At 34.8% G+C, this 20,060-nt stretch overlaps 1 protein-coding gene across 1 annotated transcript in view; it reads right to left on the minus strand.

The window, feature by feature from the left end:
- The window catches only part of ADAM2 (ADAM metallopeptidase domain 2), a gene marked incomplete at both ends in the record, with an annotated part of 73,289 nt that overhangs the window by 45,972 nt on the left and 7,257 nt on the right, over nucleotides 1–20,060 (minus strand). Inside the window, 3 exon segments of the mRNA XM_082680371.1 lie at nucleotides 6,342–6,398; nucleotides 11,357–11,525; nucleotides 15,025–15,101. Of these exon segments, the coding sequence (XP_082536497.1) occupies nucleotides 6,342–6,398; nucleotides 11,357–11,525; nucleotides 15,025–15,101 (303 nt within the window).

Consider the following 20,060-nt stretch of genomic DNA (forward strand, 5'->3'; position numbering starts at 1 on the left):
CCAATGAAATATGTGTAAAGAATTTAAATAATTTCTCAAATAAAATATTCTAATAGCTAATAAGAAAGTGCAAATATTCTCAACATCATTACACAATAGGGAATGCAAATCAAAAGCACAGTGAGAAACTAATTCACACCCACCAGGATGGCTAAAGTCCAAAAGACAGACAATAACAGAGTTGAGAATTTAGAGGAATTGGAACTCATACATTTGTTCATTGCTGGTGCAATACATAATGGTGAAAATTGTTTTTTAGGGTCTCAAAATGTGAAACATTTTGAGTTACCACACAACTCAGCAACTCTCACCTTTTGCATCTACCTAATAGAAATAAAAGCTTATGTCCACACAAAAACTTGTACAAAAATAACATTATTATGATACGAATATTATTGGAAAGCAGAGATAAGACATGCCAGCTGAGACACCCAGTGGACCACCCAACTCCAAGCAAAATCAGTAGTTTACTAACAGTACACAAGTGAGGCCAGTCCAGCACAAGGAGATCTTAATGAGATCAGAGGATATTTAAGAATTGTGAGCTAAATAAATAGTTGTCCTTTTAAGCCACTAAATTTTGGAGTAGTTTGTTATGAGCAACAAAAAGTGTCTCAGAAATCTATAAATGACTAAAACAAGGAATAGAAGTAAGAATGTATGAAAATATCTAATTTTCAAGCACAGTAAAATAAAATACCTAGCAAATATGTGAAACCTATAAGAAGAAAAGTTCACAAACTAAGGGGGATTAAAAAGTTAATTACAGAGAGTGGGACTCCTGAGATGGTGAAATAATGAGGTCTGCAAATCCTTTCCACAATAAGCAATGATAAAAGACAAAAGTCTCAAAAACATTTCAAGATTCTGGCAATTGACCAAGGGCATTAAAATGAGAAATATTAATTAAAGAAAAACTATTAATCCTATGGTAAGAACAGTGGGAATCTGTGACATTTCACCTGAGGTTGTCCCCAACCACATCTCAAATTGTATTGTGTGGTAATTCTACCATGGTAGGTCAAGCCATAAAATCCAAACACTTCCCTATCAGAGGAGGATAACTTGATTTGGTGCAGAGCAGGGCAAAACTACGTGCCCAGATATACTGTCAAAAACAATAGTGATCTCTGTGGCAAATGAATATTGAAGGGCATCATCACAGATAAACTTAGGCTGTGATACTGGTTATTTTAAGCAACAGACCAGAAGATGAGCCAGAAATCTAACATGGAATTGGGGGGGGGGGATATGATAGCCATAACGGGTCTTGACAACCTTCCATATATCCTTTATAGTCTGGAATATTCCATTCATGCACCAGTTAACACTCATGCTCAGGAGAGACTGAAAGGGGTCTAAGATATCGACAAGTTCATGGCTGAACTTGTAACGTTACTCACTACCTGAGGAGATGTGAGAAAGTCCTATAAAAATCAAAACCTACCTGACTTGAAAACTGAATACTTTCCCTAACAGACAAATCCATTTGCAAACGTTAGAAGCCTACTAGCTCAAATGTTGGAGCATAGCCTCTGACCAGTCATTGGCTGACCACTAAGATATGTTCACCCAAGGTCAACCACAAAAATCCTGGCTTAAAAGTAGAAACAAGAATTTAAAAAACAGTAAGCACAATAAAACAATGTTACCCACATATTTGAAAATGCAGTCATTAGAAACTATGAGGTAGACCTTATTGGATTTAGCACACGAAACTATAAAACAACTATGGTAAACATGGAACTGAAAGGAACCATGTTTAAAGAAGTAAAGGAATGATGACATTGACTCATAAAAAAGAGAGTATCAGTAAAGAATATAAATTACACATTATAATGTACAGCTTGGTGATGATGGCTAATAACACTGCATCATATACTTGAATGTTCTAAGAGAGTAGAATTTAAATGTTCTCACCACAAAAGAGAAATGAAAATTAATTATGTGATGGGATGGACGTGGTAGCCAATACTACAGTGGTAATCATTTTGTAATTTATAAATGTATCAAGTCAACACATACACATTAAACTTACACAGTTATGTGTCAATTATATCTCAATAAACCTGAGTGAAATAGAAAAAACAAATAATAATTATAAAATTGTAAAAAAGAACTAAATAGATACTTGAGTTGAAAATATAATAACTAAAATTATATAAGCTCACTAGCAGAAAGAATAAATGAAAATAATAATGTATCAATAGAAATTATTCAACATAAAGAACAGAAAGGAAAAACAAGAAGTAAAGTGAACAGAATCTCAGACACCTGTTTGACACCATGAAGCAAATACACATTTACAGAATGAGCATCTTAGAAGGAGAGGAGACATAGAAATGATCAAAAACAAAACAAAACAAAACAAACAAAAATACAAAACTTGAGTAAATAATAGCTAAAAACTCCCAAACAATGAAAATCACTAATCTACACATTACTTAGGCTTAACAAACTTCAAGTAAGATAAAATCAAAGACAATCACACATAGACACATCATAGTTGTAGTTACTGGACAACAGCCACAAGGAGAAAATCTTTACACTGAGAAGAAAAAAGTGGTACATCACCTATAGGAGAAGCACAGCAAGGTTCAGAGCTGACTTCTCATTAGAATCAATGGAGACCAGGTGGGGTTACAAATTCAAAGTGCTACCACAAAATACTCTCAATCAAGAATTCTATACTCAGCAAAACTATTCTTCTTAAGTAAAGGCAACAGAAAGCCATTCTCAAATTTTAAAGACAGAGAGAGAGACAGAAATCAGTGATAGCAGAGCTGCTCTGCCAGAAATAATAAGGCAAGAAATGGTAATAATCAGGAAATTCTCAGGTTGAAAAGATGACACAAAACAGTAACTCATATCTACATAAGTATAATAAAGAACATTGGTACTAGCAATAACAAAGTATAAAACAATAAATATCTTGTCTTTTCTTCTCTAAAATTAGTTTAAAAAAACTTGCAAAAGACAGTAATTTATCCCTTTTGTTTTCTTTTTTGGCCAAGCGGCTTCTGGGATCTTAGTTCACCAACCAGGGATCGAACCTGGGCCCCCAGCAGTGAAAAAGCCTGCATCCTAACCACTGGGCCATCAAGGAATTCCCACAAAAGACAATAATTTAAATTTCAAGAAAGGGTGGTATAAACTCATCTCTCCCTGTTCCTCCAAGCTGATCAAAATTATAAAAAAGTAAAAACCCTGAAATAATATAACAAAAAAATCATAGGAAGTCTCTAAAAGGTGGAAGTAAGAAGGTACCTGTACAGGTATGCTAGGAATGGAAGAACAACATAGCTTCTCAGCAAGTCCCAACACCCCATCCAGTGGCAAAAAAGTAGTCCAGGTAGAAATGGAATGAGAAACCCATTAACACCGTGATGCCTAGAATAGTAACCTCTGCAACACAGCATGGAGCTTCTCATTAACGAGCTTGAGACAACAGGTGGCCTGGACCAGGAAACAGCCATTTGGTCCTATTGGCAGTATCAGCAGGGAAGAGCGAAACTCTTCTGACAAAATATCTCCACCCCCACAGGCTTGATGTCTCCTGTACCTACCTAGAAACGCTAGGCAGAATGACCCTGGGAAGTAACTCCCACCCGCACAAACAGTACTAGAGTCCCACTGGCACTGGGTGGACCAGGGAGACACTTTCCACCTGCACAGGCCCACCATCTACAATATTCCACTCAGAGGCAATAGAAGGAGACAGGGGAAGGTCCTTCCACTCCTGCAGGCAGGACAGGCAAGTATCACTGGGACCCGCAGAAACAGTGACTGAACCAAGAAGACCAAAATAGCATTATGAAGGCTCTGAGAACTTTTGTCATTGAATTTAACCCATATAATTTGGTCAGGACTTATGTGCTACAACTAAGGAGTCTGAATGAACAAAATAAAAGATTTAAGTAGAATGAAGAATTGCATAACGTAATAGTAAAAATTTCCAGAAAGCAACTGAAAACCATTTGCCATACCAAGAACCAGGAAAATCACAACTTGAGGGAGAAAAGTCAGTCAATACATGTCAACACCAAAGTACATCACTTGGTAGAATTATCTGACAAAGATTTAAAGTAGCCTTTGTAAAATGATGACAACAAATAATTAAAAATATCCTTCATGGGGAGTGAAGTCAACAAAATGGAGAACTAGAAAACACCAAGCCTTTGTTTTTCTCTGGAAACATCAAAAGACAACCAGAAACTGGCTGAAATAACCTCATTGGAGCCTCCAGAAAACCTCAGGAAAACATTCAAAGGTCTACAAATGTCCAATCAAGAAAAAAACATCTTGAAAATGACAGGAAATTTTGTGGTGTTTTTACTCCCCTATGCCCTGTTCCCTTCCCCAGTGTGGCATGGTTTAATCTGGAGGAAATGGTAGTCCATTTCCCAATTCCCTCCCTTATACCAGGTGGAGCAGAGAAGACCTTATCTGCAATGTTCTAACCGGTCTGGAAGGTGCCTGAATGGCTGTTTTCTGTGTCCCCTGGTTATTTTATCAAATGCTGAATTTTCAACAAAAATCACAATGTGTCTTAGTCAGTTTGGGCTGCCCTAACAAAAACACCATAGACTGGGTGCTCAAACAACAAATATTTATTTCTCACAGTTCTGGAGGCCAGGAAGTTTAAAGATTAGGTTTCCAGCATACCCTGTGTCTGATGAGAACATGCTCCCTGGTTCAGAGATGGCCATCTTGCCATCTTCCTGCTCTGTCCTCACATGGTAGAAGAGGTGAGGGAGCTCTCTGGCCTCTCTTTTATAAGGGCACTAATCCCATTCATGAGGGCTCCAGCTTCATGACCTAAGCCACTCCCAAAGGCTCCACTTCCCAGTACCATCACTATGCATTAGTATAAATTTTAGAGGAACAGAAACAGTCTATGTTACAAGGCAAACAAAGAAAAAAAGCATGGCCCAAACGAAGGAAATAAATTGACAGAAACCCTTCCTGAGGACATAGAGACATACTAGACAAAGTCTTTAAAACAACTGCCTAAAATATGCTCAAAGAGCTAAAGGAAAACAAAAAGAATGAAGGGAAGTCAGGAAAATGATATATGAATAAAATGAAAATATCAACAAAGATATAGAAATTATAAAAAGAAACCAAACAAATTCTGGCATTGAAAAATGCGATAACTGAGGTGAAAATTGAGTAGAAGGATTCAACAGTAGATTTAAAGGGGCAGAAGAAAGAAGCAGTAAACTTGAGAACAGGATAACTGAAATTATTGAGTCTGAGAACCAGAAAGAAAAAGGAGGGACTGGTGGGATACCATTATGCAGAACAATATATGACTTAAGGGAATCCCAGAAGAAGAAGAGAGATTATTTAAAGATATAATGGCCAAAAGCTTGCCAAATCTGATGAACCACATGAACACACAAATCCTTAAGCTTAAATTCTAAGAAGGATAAAGCCAAAGAGACCCACACCAAGACAAATTATAATCAAACTGTCAAAACCTAAAGAGAATATTAATATTGAAGGCAGCAAGAGAAAAGTAACTAACCACATAAAAGCGGTGATAATAAGATTACTAGCCGATTTCTTAGCAAACACTTTAGAGGACAGAAGACAAGGGGATGATATATTTAAAGTGCTGAATGCAAGATGAAACAGGCACTTTGGAAGACAGTCTGGCAGTTTCTCACAAAAAAATCAAACAAAAAAACCATACTGTTACCATATGATGCAGCAATCATGCTGCTTGATATTTACCCAAAGGATTTAAAATATGTCAATACAAAAACCTGTGAATGGATGTTAATAGCAGCTTGATTCATCTCAAAATTGGAAGCAACCAAGATGTCCTTTAGTAGATGAATGGATAAGTAAACTGTGGTACATACAGACAATGCAATATTACTCAGTACTAAAAGAAATTAGCTCGCAAGCCATGATAAGGCATGTAGTAAAGTTAAATGCATGTTACCAAGGTAAAGAAGCTAATCTGTAACAACTACATACTGTACATCTCAACTATATGATCTTCTGAAAAAGGCAAAATTATGGAGACAGTAAAAGATCAAAGGTTATTAGACATTATGGGTATGGGAATGATGAATAAAAATTACTAAGAAACTATTTTATAGGTAACATGTTTTAATATGTTAATTATATAAAATTTAAAATAAACTAATAGAGATTTGATTTCCAATTTACTACTGATACTAGTAATTTAAATTCATTAAGGCAGAGATAAAGCAAAAATTAAATAAAATCATTTATTGTCCTATGTTAAAAATTTATTCCAACACTTTTTATAACCTCCCATTGCTAATATAAATTAAGATAAGACAAATAAGTGAAAGTATACTTACTAAATTTTTTTCAACTACAACATGCATTTCTATATACTGAGAGAAGTCTGCAGGTGGCTGAAAAAAAGTCACAATCTTTAGATAAAAATTGAAGAATCATTTAATTATTTTAAGTAATATACTACTTCACAAATTCAACATTGAAAATTCAGTTTTCTATATGAAAATAGAAATCATTTTCAGAATATTGCCTTTGTCATGTCTTTCACACCTGATCAATCACTTAATTTACTCAGAAAATAGCTTTCCTCTACCTTCCATTCTCCATATTCTCACTGGTACTGGGCTACTCATATGATTCTTTTCCCTGAGGAAATTCTTCCCTTGACTTGCCATTATGTGTGTATTTATGTTCGTTTAATGATTCCACTATACATTATTATGCTGTATGGTTTTATCTACGGCCTTGAAAGAGTAGGGGCACATCTCTGTGTTTAGAGGGGTGGGATTTCATCTGAAGGATAAAGCTAATCCTTGTATAAATCACCGCAGAAAAAAGTGAGCAACAGAGAAACAAAATGGGTTTCTTAAACTGCACCATAGATATCTCAGTATGTGGAATCTGGTTATGATGTCATTTAATTAGACCACAGTGGTTAAATTAGGCACAAATGTGAGGCCCGATGGGCTTATGATCTGTGTGACTTACACTCTGCCAACAAGTAATAATTGTTGTAACTACGTTTAATAAAATATTACTTATGTTCATCATTATTTTTACATGAAGTTAACCTAGGAGGAATGCACTAGGGAAAACTTGGAAGACAGTCTTTGTGGGCACTTTAAGACTATAGTGCAGTTAACTCAAAATAGTTTGTTACTAAAATAGCATACCACGTATAAGCACTGGACAAATATATAGAAGCAGAAAAGGAGGATCAAATTTCAAAAATTGAGAAAACTTTTATTATGGTATTTTAATGCCTGAATTTTTTTCTTTTTACACTGGTATTTAATCCTTTGAAAGTTCAAAACTATCACATTTTTAGTTAAACCATTTTCCTTAACGTAAAGAGGAGCAATAGAGAAAAACAAATCTAGGATTTAGCAGAGAAAAGTGAAGATTGTAGTAATTTAAAGGAATAAAAGTCAATAAGGTCAGTAAGACAAATTTAGGGGTGAATGATCATTCATTTTTTCCCTCCATTTAAAAATTCTCTTTGGGATTCCCTGGTGGCGCAGTGGTTGAGAGTCCGCCTGCTGATGCAGCGGACACGGGTTCGTGCCCCGGTCCGGGAAGATCCCACATGCCGCGGAGCGGCTGGGCCCGTGAGCCATGGCCGCTGCCCCTGCGCGTCCAGAGCCTGTGCTCCACAACGGGAGAGGCCACAGCAGTGAGAGGCCCGCGTACTGCAAAAAAAAAAAAAAAAAAAAACAATTCTCTTTTAAAACCTTGGAGACTTGAGGTTTTTTTTTTTTTTTAATGCAAATGAAATCCCCTTATGGTCTAATTGGTTTATTTTCATTTCCATCCAAAAGGAAGCACTGAATGCTTCATGATAGTTTTGCTTATAGGATTCCAAAGTTTCATTGAAGTGCCTAAACAAGGAAATGAACTTTACTGGAGGAGAAAAATAAACATTTATATTAATTGAAACTAACAAAATATTAATGGTTTGAGAGATTCAAAGCTATTTCTTTGTTTTAAGCAACATAAGTGTTAGTTGACTTACATTTCCTGAAGTAATCCTTGTTTATTTTCATCTCTGAGATAGGGATTGATGATATTTAGTTGATTATAATTTATTCACTTATTTACTGGACAATAAGCTTTCATGGGGAAAAGATATAGTCTGTTTCAGCAAAATAATTAAAAATTTAAGACAAAGATGCATAAAAGAATGCCAAGAAATCTGTATATTGGGAAGGTGGGCAGATGTTAAGATTTCAGAAGACCTGAAAAGCTATTTTATTTAGTAAATGAAAGTAGCCAATAAAGAAAACCAATTTCTTGGAAATGTGCTATATAAAGTTGACATCAATTGCATGAAACTTTGCTTTGGTCAAATAAACACTAAAGAATTGGAGCTAGGGAAGAAGATTGGAGAACACTACTAAATGATCCAATTGCAATGTAGTTGGATTAAAAAGTTAAAGTTAAAAGATACCAAAGCCCACTGGTAAGAATATTCAGGAAGTGAGAGGGACATGAAGATGATGATAGATAGATGATAAATGATATAGATAGATAAATAGATAAGTAGGTAGAGAGTTAATGTGTGTGTATTTTGTTTAACTTGGGCAGTCATTATGTCCAATGTAAGATCAATAACTCAGAAAAAAATTGGAATAAGAGTGGGAGATCTGTAAATCACAGTAGATAAAGCCGTGAAAAAATATACAAGACAATATACAACACAAACAAAAACCTGAGACATAACACAAGAAATATCATTATCTAGAACATGAGTGTATAAGGAAAAGTCAGAGAAAGTGAGATAGAAAGTGAAGCAGGAGAATTTTATCAGAGAGTAAAGTGAATTGAAAGTTTCAGAAAGTTTTTATATTATTTCACCATTAACATTACACTTAATAGTGGTGGACTTTCTTCTTAAAATTGGTCCAAGACAAGGATATTCTTCTCACCTATTCAACACCATGCTAACCAGGGCATGTAGGCAATAAAAGAGAAGTTAAAAGCATCATAATTGAAAAGGAAGAACATAATCTTTGTTTAAGATGACATCATCTTGTACATAGAAGACTACAAAGAGTACAATAAAAAACTAATACCCAATTTAAACAAGTTTGCAGAATATGAAATCAGTATACAAAAGTCAATAATTTCCAAACATGAATAATGAGAAATCCAAATTTGAAATAAAATTTTAAATGTGAAATAGCATTTAAATGACAACATTTGTAGAAATAAATTTAACCTAAGAAGTTTGGCTGACAACTTGAAGACAACTATACAAAAGATTGTGGTAAAAAATTAAAGAAGACCTAAAAACAAAAAGCTGCTCAATGTTCATGGATAGGACGAGTTAATATTGTTAAGTGGCAATATTTCCAAGATTAATCTACAGAATCAACAGAATCCCAGCTTGATTTTTCAGGGAATTGAAAATAAGTGAATTTTAAAATTTATTTGGAGATTGATAGTATCAAGAATAGCCAAAACAATCTTGAAAAAGAACATTACTGAAGGATATACACTTACTAATTCCAAAACTTATTCCAAAGGTATAGTAGTAAAAAGTGTGGCTCTGGCATAAGGATAGACATAAGATCAATGGAGTATTATTGCAAGTGCAGAAATAATCCCTAACATCTATGGTCAACTGATCTTTGAAAAAAAGGGTCATGAAGATTCAGTGGAACAAACATGAGTCTTTTCAACAAATGGTGTTGGGAAAACTAGATATGCATACGAAAAATGATGAATTTAGAGCCCTCCTTCACTCCATACAAAAATTAAATTAAATTGGATCATATATTGAAATGTAAGAGATTAAAGAATAAAACTTTTGGAGGAAATATGAAATAAATTTTGTAAACCTGGTGTGATGGTTAATTTTTTCTGTGAACTTGCCTGGGCCACAATGCCCAGATTTTTGTTCAAAAATTATTCTGGATGTCTCTGTGAAAATGATTTTGGATAAGATAAACATTTAGATTGGTGGACTTTTAGTGGAGTAGATTACCCTTCATAATATGTGTGGAGCTCATCTGATTAGTTGAAGGCCTTATTAGAACAAAGACTACCTTGTAAGCAAGAAGGAATCCTTCCAGCTGACTGCCTTTGGACTTGAATACAACTCTTCCCTTGTCTCCAGCCTGCTAGTCTACAGTCTACTCTAAATTCTTTCATTCTCCCTCTCTTTGTGTGTGTGTGTGTGTGTGTGTTTACATCAAATATATATGTGTGTGTATGCACACACACACACACACACACACACACACACACACACATACATATATTCTGTTGGTTCTGTTTTCTTGGGGAAGTGTCTTTATTGAAAGATACCCTTAGCCATGTTGGTGCAGAGCTGAGGTTGAAAACCAAACCCAGAATCTCATTTTGTGAATGGATGAACTACAACACAAATTGAATTTCCACCCTCACAGGGTGTCTACTGGAAGAAATAACATCCTAAAAATTGGAATGAGCGTATATGAGAAACTCTGATGAAGCTGGGGTCACTAAATCCCTAAATTCTTTTTTTAAATAAATAAATATTTATTTATCTATTTTGGCTGTGTTGGGTCTTCGTTGCTGCATGTGGGCTTTCTCTAGTTGTGGCGAGTGGGGGCTACTCTTTGTTGTTATGCACGGGCTTCTCATTGTGGTGGCTTCTCCTGTTGTGGAGCACGGGCTCTAGGCATGCAGGTTTCAGTAGCTGTGGCACACGGGCTCAGTAGTTGTGGCTCGTGAGCTCTACAGCGCAGGCTCAGTAGTTTTGGCACATGGGCTTAGTTGCTCCATGGCATGTGGGATCTTCCCAGACCAGGGATTGAAACCATGTCCCCTGCATTGGCAGGCAGATTCCTAACTACTGTGCCACCAGGGAAGTCCCTAAACTTCTACTAAATTCTGATGAGTCTCCTTTGCCAGTAGAAGCAGTCTCTCCATCCCTGGATAAGGATATAAGGAAAATGTAATGGCCTACCCTGAGGCAGTTGCCTTAAAAGACACTAGTGATTCTTCTCAGCATCCTAGATAAGTATCTTCATTTTATGTGAATTTTTATGTGAATTTATGTGAATGTCACTTATGTTTATTATATCCAAACTTTGATATAATGGATATGGAGAAAGGAGAGCATCTGCAGACAACAAAGGTCTGGATCACAGGGAAAAATGCCACTAACAGCAGAAAATGCCATCTTGGTGTTCTGGAAAACTGAATGACTAGTTTTAAGACTTACAATAGGTTATGAAGTTTCTGGTATCACTCTCTCTCTCTTTCTCTCTCTCATATACATATGTTAATAATTTTTTATCAGAAAAAAATACATTTTTTATATTGCTGCTTAGTAATAACTATATAGCTTACTCAATTGATCACTTACCTCTACACTTTGTATTTTATAGGGCTTTTCTCTTGACTCAATATCCTTCTCAGCATATAAAGGAGCACCTGTATTCCTATGTTTTACTTGATAAATCACATGTTCAAAACCAACTGAAGGCTCCAAGGGCTCAATTCCATAACTTACATTTTCAAATTGTAGTAAGCCCCTAAAAATTCCAAAAAGTAAGTGAATAAATAAAACAGTTCATTTTTCACAAAGTCAATAAAATGACATAATCAGGGTTTTTTAATAGTATGCAGGTTATTTTCATTCTTAGCCTTATGTGGTGAAGTAAGAAAAAGTTACCGAGTATCCACAAATTTACTGAGTGGAACAGAGTAGTAATGCTATTGGTATTTACCAAGCTACTAGTACTCTGTGGTCTCCACATACACTAAAAAATCGTAATTCAGGAGAAGAGTAGGAGACAGTACAAAAGTCTCCATGCTGTGCTTTTCCAATGACAATTTCCCACTATAAGCCATGCCTCACTTTATAACTTAGCAAAGATCAAGGAAACTAAAAGCTGGTTCTTTGAGAAGATAAATAAAATTGATAAACCTTTAGCCAGCCCCATGAAGAAAAAAAAGGGAGAGGACTCAAATTAATACAACTAGAAATAAAAAGGAGAAGTTGAAACTGACACCATAGAAATACAAAGGATCATAAGAGACTACTACAAGCAATTATATGCCAATAAAAAGAACAGCCTAGAAGAAATTGACAAATTCTTAGAAAGACACAACCCTCCAAGACTGAACCAGGAGGAAGTAGAAAATATAAATAGACCAATCACAAGTACTGAAATTGAAACAGTGATTTAAAAACTTCCAACAAACAAAAGTCCAGGACCAGATGGCTTCACAGGTGAATTCTATCAAACACTTAGAGAAGAGCTAACACATGTCCTTCTCAAACCATTCCAAAAAATTGCAGAGAAAGGAACACTCAGAAGCTCATTCTATGAGGCCACCATCACCCTAATACCAAAACCAGACAAAGGTATCACAAACACACACACACACATTACAGGTCAATATCACTGATGAACATAGATGCAAAAATCCTCAACAAAATACTAGCTAACCAAATTCAACAACACATTAAAAGAATCATATACCATGATCAAGTGGGATTTATCCCAATGATGCAAGGATTCTTCAATATACGTAAACCAATCAGTGTGATACACCATATTAACAAACTGAATAAAAACAATATGATCATCTCAATAGATGCAGAAAAGGCTTTTGACAAAATTAAACACCCATATATGATAAAAACTCTCTAGAAAGTGGGCATAGAGGGAACCTACATCAACATAATGAAGGCCATATATGACAAACCTACAGCAAACATCATTCTCAACAGTGAAAAACTGAAAGCATTTCCTCTAAGATCAGGAACAAGACAAGGATGTCCACTCTCTCCACTTTCACTCAACATAGTTTTGGAAGTCCTAGCCACGGCAATCAGAGAAGAAAAAGAAATACAAATTGGAAAAGAAGTTAAACTGTCTGCAGAAGACATGATACTATACATAGAAAATCCTAAAGATGCCACCAGAAAACTACTAGGGCTCATCAATTAATTTGGTAAAGTCACAGGATACAAAATTAATGTGCAGAAATCTGTTGCATTCCTATATACTACTAATGAAAGATCAGAAAGAGAAATTAAGGAAACAATCCCATTTACCATCACATCAAAAATAATAAAGTACCTAGCAATTAACCTACTTAAGGAGGCAAAAGACCTGCATTCAGAAAACTATAAGACACTGATGAAAGAAATCAAAGATGACACAAACATATGGAGAGATATACCATGTCCTTAGATTGGAACAATCAATATTGTGAAAATGACTATACTACCCAAAGCAATCTACAGATTCAATGCAATCCCTATCAAATTACCAATGGCATTTTTCACAGAACTAGAACAAAAAATTTCACAATTTATATGAAAACACAAAAGACACCAAATAGCCAAATCAATCTTGAGAAAGAAAAATGGACTAGAGGAATCAGGTTCCCCAGACAATACTACAAAGCTACAGTAATCAAGACAGTATGGTACTGGCACAATAACACAAATATAGATCAATGAAACAGGCTAGAAAGTCCAGATATAAACCTACGCACCTATGGTCACCTAATCTATGACAAAGGAGGCAAGAATATACAATGGAGAAAAGACAGTCTCGTCAATAAGTGGTGCTGGGAACACTGGACCGCTACATGTAAAAGAATGAAATTAGAATGTTCCCTAACACCATACACAAAAATAAACTCAAAATGGATTAAAGACCTAAATGTAAGACTGGATACTATAAAACTCTTAGAGGAAAACATAGGCAGAACACTCTCTGACATAAATCGAAGCAAGATCTTTTTTTGCTCTACCTCCTAGAGTAATGAAAATAAAAACAAAAATAAGCAAATGAGACCTAATTAAACTCAAAGGCTTTTACACAGCAAAGGAAACCATCAACAAAACAAAAAGACCAGCCACAGAATGGGAGAAAATATGTGCAAATGAAACGACCGACAAGGGATTAATCTCCAAAATATACAAACAGCTCATACAGCTCAATATCAAAAAAATGAAACAACCCAATCAAAAAATGGGTGGAAGATCTAAATAGACATTCCTCCAAAGAAGACATACAAATGGCCAAGAGACACATGAAAAGATGCTTCACATCACCAATTATTAGAGAAATGCAAATCAAAACTACAATGGGGTATCACTTCACACTGGTCAGAATGGCCATCATCAAAAAAATCTACGAGCAATAAATACTGGAGAGTGTGTGGAGAAAAGGGAACCCTCCTACACTGTTGGTGTGAATGTAAATTGGTGCTGCCACTATGGACAACAGTATGGAGGTTCCTTAAAGAACTAAAAATAGGGCTACTATATGATCCAGCAATCCTACTCCTGGGTATATATCTGCAGAAAAGCATAATTCGAAAAGATACATGTACCCCAAAGTTCACTGCAGCACTTTTTTACAATAGTCAGGACATGGAAGCAACCTAAATGTCCATCAACAGAGAAATGGATAAAGAAGATGCGGTACATATATACAATGGAACATTACTCAGCCATAAATACAGAATGAAATAATGCCATTTTTAGCAAAATCGATGGACATAAAGATTGTCATACTGAGTGAAGTAAGTCAGACAGAGAAAGATAAATATCATATGATATCACTTATATGTGGAATATTAAAAAAAATGGTACAAATGAACCTATTTACAAAACATAAATAGAGTCACAGATGTAGAAAACAAACTTATGGTTACCAAGGGGGGGAAGGTGGGGTGGGATGAATTGGAAGATTGGGATTGACATATACACACTACTATATATAAAATAGATAACTAATAAGAACCTACCATATAGCACAGGGAACTCTACTCAATACTCTGTAATGACCTATATATGGGAATAGAATCTAAAAGAGTGGGTATATGTATATGTATAACTGATTCACTTTGCTGTACAGCAGAAACTAACAGAACATTGTAAATCAACTATACTCCAATAAAATTAATTTAAAAATAAAAATAAAGCTTCTGATTATAATTTTTCAAATTTGAAAATTATTTCTTAAAAATTCCATTTTTTGTAACCATAAAATTATGTATAACAACCTGAGTCCAGTACATGTGCTAACGATCACCATAGAATTTGGATAACCTTCAATATACCCTTGGTAGTAGCATAAGTCCTGAAAAATAAACACATATATTTCTATTAGAATAATTTATGTTAAATGCACTATTCTCAAATACTTAAAACACACACACACACACACACACACACACACACACACACACACACATATATATGTATGTATGTGTCAAGCACTAATTGTTTCCAAAATGGATTTATAACATCATTAGATGAACATTTGGCTCAATTTTCCAAAACTGTCCCTACGTGTCCCAAAGAACAAGTAAACTTCCATGATTTTTTCTGTTATAAATGAAACATGACAACCCAATCATTAGGATCAAGGTAAAAATCATCAAAAACTTGTTTCTTCAAACTCTTCTGACTTAATTTTTCAAGGTAGATGTAAAAAGTAAATAAACCCAAAAGATAATTTTTTCTTTTCAAGATTACTTTAGTATAATGGCAGAGTAGCTTGCACTGGATTAGCCTTCTCATCAATGACAAATGTAGACTCTGAAAAATTATTTTTTAAACTCCAACAACAAAGGCAGGCAAGAAAAGGTGAGAGAAGGGAATCAACAATAGAAAGAGGAAAACTGCATTTACTGAGTTTTGTGTTATACTGGTTTTCACCTGAGTGCCTCCCCTTGGCAGGGCAGCACAAAGTAGCAAATGTTCCAACAAAACACACAATCTTACTGACCCTGAGAACTCTTTAGAGAAAAGAATCACAAGCTCTCCAATGTATCATGGAATATCACCAGTATATGATTTAAAATATTAGATATATGAATAAAAGAAAAATGTGGCCCATAGCCAAAAGTAAAACCAGAAAGAAACTGACTTCAAAATAACACCGGATTTTGGAATTAGTAAATAAATGGATTTAAAACAGATATTAAAAACATGATGAAGGACATCATAAAGGAAATTCTGGGCATAATAAGGGAAGCAATTAGGAAATTCAGCAGAGAAATAAAATGTTACAAAAATGCCAACTCTAAATTCTAGAACAAAGAAATACATTTAAAATGAAATACACTGGATATGTTTTACTGACACTGCAGATGGCAAAAAACAAAAACCCTAGAATACAGATCTATAGAAACCATTGAATCTGAAAGAAACCTGAGAGAAAACAAGCTTTAAAAATGGAATATGGCTGCAGCAACCTGTGGGACAATGTTATCTAAAATATGTTTAATTGGAGGTCCAGAAAAATGGAAAGAGAAAATAGGTATAAAAGTATTTGAAAAATTCATGGCCAAATTTAGTGAGAAACCACATTTATAGATTGAGACAATGAATAAACAAATAGGCAATGGCCAAACCATATATAAAAATAAAACTCTGACCTGCAGGAAACCAACCTCTTTACTGACAATAAATAGCTGACTTTGTAGGAAGTCATGCTGCTATCTCCAGTAACAATCCAGGAAGCTAACCAATAACTTATACAGCAATCAGTCCCAATAACAAGGACTTGATTAAAAAGTATCAGCTGCTTCTTCCCTGGTGGTGCAGTGGTTGAGAATCTGCCTGCCAATGCAGGGGACACAGGTTCGAGCCCTAGTCCGGGAAGATCCCACATGCCGTGGAGCAACTAAGCCCATGTGCCACAACTCCTGAGCCTCAACTCTACAGCCTGCAAGCCACAACTACTGAAGCCCGTGCTCCACAACAAGAGAAGCCACCTCAATGAGAAGCCTGTGCACCGCAACGAAGAGTAACCCCAGCTCGACACAACTAGAGAAAGCCCATGCGCAGCAACAAAGGCCCAACACAGCCAAAAATAAATAAATAAATAAAATAAAATTTAAAATAAATAAATATATAAAAAATAAAATAAAAACTTTCAGCTTCCCTAATTTTTGTCCCTGCTTCCACCTTAGAACCAAGCAGAGAAAAGCCAAATAAATACTCCAATCACATAGTTAACCCTTCTACAGCAGCCCCCACCAACAACCTTCAATCAGAGCACACCTGAGGTCTTCCCTTCCTTCCACTATAAAGCTTTCCCACTCTTCTGCCTGCCTTTGAGTATCTGCCAAAATGCAAGTGACAGTGGATGATGTCCTTGCTATGAATAAGTAACCTTTGTTTATTCTCATTTGCTTGGTTTTTATTTATTTCCACAAGACCTAAGGAACCAATCATATAATAAACTGCTGAAAACCAAAAATGAAGAGAACATCTTGAAATAAACCAGAGAAAAGTAACACATAACATTCATAGGAGTAATGATGTAAATCATGGTACTTCTTTACATACACACACACACACACACACACACACACATATGTAAGGAGGCAGGACACAATGAACAAAAAAAATGCTGAGAGAGAAAAAAATCCCTGGCACTTAGAATTATATATTAAGCAAAATTATTCTTCAAAAATAAAGATATGGAGAGTTAACTTTTGGTATGACATCATGAGGAACTCTATAGATCTGATCCCTAGTGAAACTGATGAACATAAGTAAATGACAATTTAAATCCCCCAGAAGTGGACATAAGGACAAATAGTCCTAAGAGAAAATAAATAAATAGCCATACAAGAAAATATGAAAAATTCAGTAAGAAAAATGAGAAACAAAATCAAACTAAAGACATTTCCATATAAATGAAAACTTTGAGAATTTGTTGTTAATTGCCCTGCCTTACAAGTAACACTTAAAGAACTATTCTTCAGGTTGAAAGTAAGCGATCTCAGAGAGTGATTCAAATCCACATAAACATCCAAAGAGAGTTCATACAGGTTATTATGTAATTTAAAAACATAATATAAATGCGTATTTCCCCCTTTTTTCTCTTAGCTGATTTAGAAATCAATTGAGTAAAATAATATGAATAGGGCATATTATTGGGGCCAGGAAATATATTTGCCAATAACAGCATATAGGAGGTGAGTGGAAACAAAGAGGTACTGGGTTAAGGAAATGATTGCAGATAGTAAAGTAATTATAACAATGTACTGTTGGGTTTGTAACATTAATAGATGTAATATGTACAACAATAATACCATAAATGTGAGGGAAGTAGAGTTTTATAGGAGCAATGTTTCTACATATCACTGGAATTAAGGTAATATAAATCTAAATCTGCATCTGGTAAGTTAAAATGTGTAAGGTAAGCCCTAGGGAAATCACTAAAAATATAACTCAAAAATACTGAAAAATCATTAAGGAAATTTAAATTCTTCAGTAGAATATATCCACCTAACAGGGAAAAAAAAAACACTAAAATGAGAAAAAAGAGGAACAAAAACACATGAGACACATACAAAACAAAAAGTAAAAAGCAGATGCAAATACAACTATATCAATGATAGCATTAAATGTGATTGAATTAAACAATCCAATAAAAGGCAGATTGTCAGGCAATGTGAAAAGACTACTATAAACTGTTGAAAGACAACATGCTTTAAGTTCAAAGACACAGACAGACTCAAATTAAAGGAATGAAAAAAGATTATCATGTAAATAGCAACCACGAGCAAACTGGATTGACTATATTTATATCAGACAAAGTAGACTTTGAAAGAAAAAAATGTTACTAGAAATAAGGAGCAGTATTTTCTACTAATAAAAGGTTTAATGCATCAGGAAGATATAACACTTGTAAACATAGGTACCAAATATCAGAGCACCACAGTGCATAAAAAAATAGGTAGATACTAAGGGAGAAATAGAGAACTCAACACTTATAGTTGAAGGCTTCTTTTCTTCTTCTCTGCCACTTTCAACAATCGGTGGAACAACTAGGCAGAAGATCAGCAAGGGAATATAAGACTTGAAAAAAAAATCATAAACTAAGTAAACCTAGCAGACATCTGTAAAATGCTCCACCAAAGAACAAGATACGCATTCTTCTTAACGTGTACACAAAATATTTTCCAGGATAGACCATATGCTAATCCATTTAAAAAGCCTCAGTTTAAAAGTATAGAAGTAATAAAAGTATGTTTTCTGATAATAAAGGCATTTTTTTAGAAATAATTAACAGAAAACATTTGGAGAAGCTCACAGATGTAGAAATTAAATATCATATCTCTAAATAACCATGGATTAAAGAATAAATCAAATATGAAACCAGAAGATATTTAAGGAAAATGAAAATGAAGACATACCATACTAAAATGTATGGGATGCAGCTAAAGTAGTGCTTTTGATAAATTTATATATATAAAAGCATGTATTAATAAAGAAGAAAGATCTCAAAGTAATATCCTATCCAACCACATATAACACAGGAAAAAGAACATATTAAACCTAGATTAAGCAGAAGAAAGGGAATAATAAAGATTAGAGTGAAATTAATAAGAACAGATAATAGAACAAATCAATGAAACCAGAAGCTGGCTCTGCGAAAAGATAAACAAAATTGACAAATCTTTATTTAGCTAGATTGACTATGAAAAGAAAAGAATCAAATTACTAAAATCAGAAATAAAAGTGGGATATTACTACCATCCTTATAGAAGGATTATTAAGGGAATGCTAAGAATAATTATATGCCAACATTAGATGATGTAGGTAAATGGATTAAATTCCCTGAAAAACAAAAACTACCTTCCCTGTCCATGGTGCTTCTTCTAGCACCAGAACTTGTGGACTCACAGAATGCCTTATCCACTGCCATGGCTTCTGCACAGTGTTGTGTCTGATACAGAAACTTGTTTCTCAGCAAATTAAGGGCAGCAATTGGTTTATGTACGTGTGTTACCATATACTCTGTCATCTGGAAGCAGCTGGCCTAATTGAAAGGTAGACCGGGTTACTGAATACTCATTTACCATAATAGTTGGGAGACATTACTCTGAAAGGCTGGGGTTATGTTTGAATCAAGACCATTATATGGCATGGTTTTCTGAGAACCACAATACATGGGTCCAGGAAGTAAGGTGTTGAAATGGGAGTGTCTCTTCCCACCATTATATCTAATAACCATTTTGTAGCATTTTGCTTTCTGTCCCAGTAACTTTTAGCTTCTAGCCCCCAGTGGGGAATT

This window comes from Grampus griseus (assembly GCF_964374135.1).
Source record: "Grampus griseus genome assembly, chromosome: 21".
Lineage (NCBI taxonomy): Eukaryota > Metazoa > Chordata > Mammalia > Artiodactyla > Delphinidae > Grampus > Grampus griseus.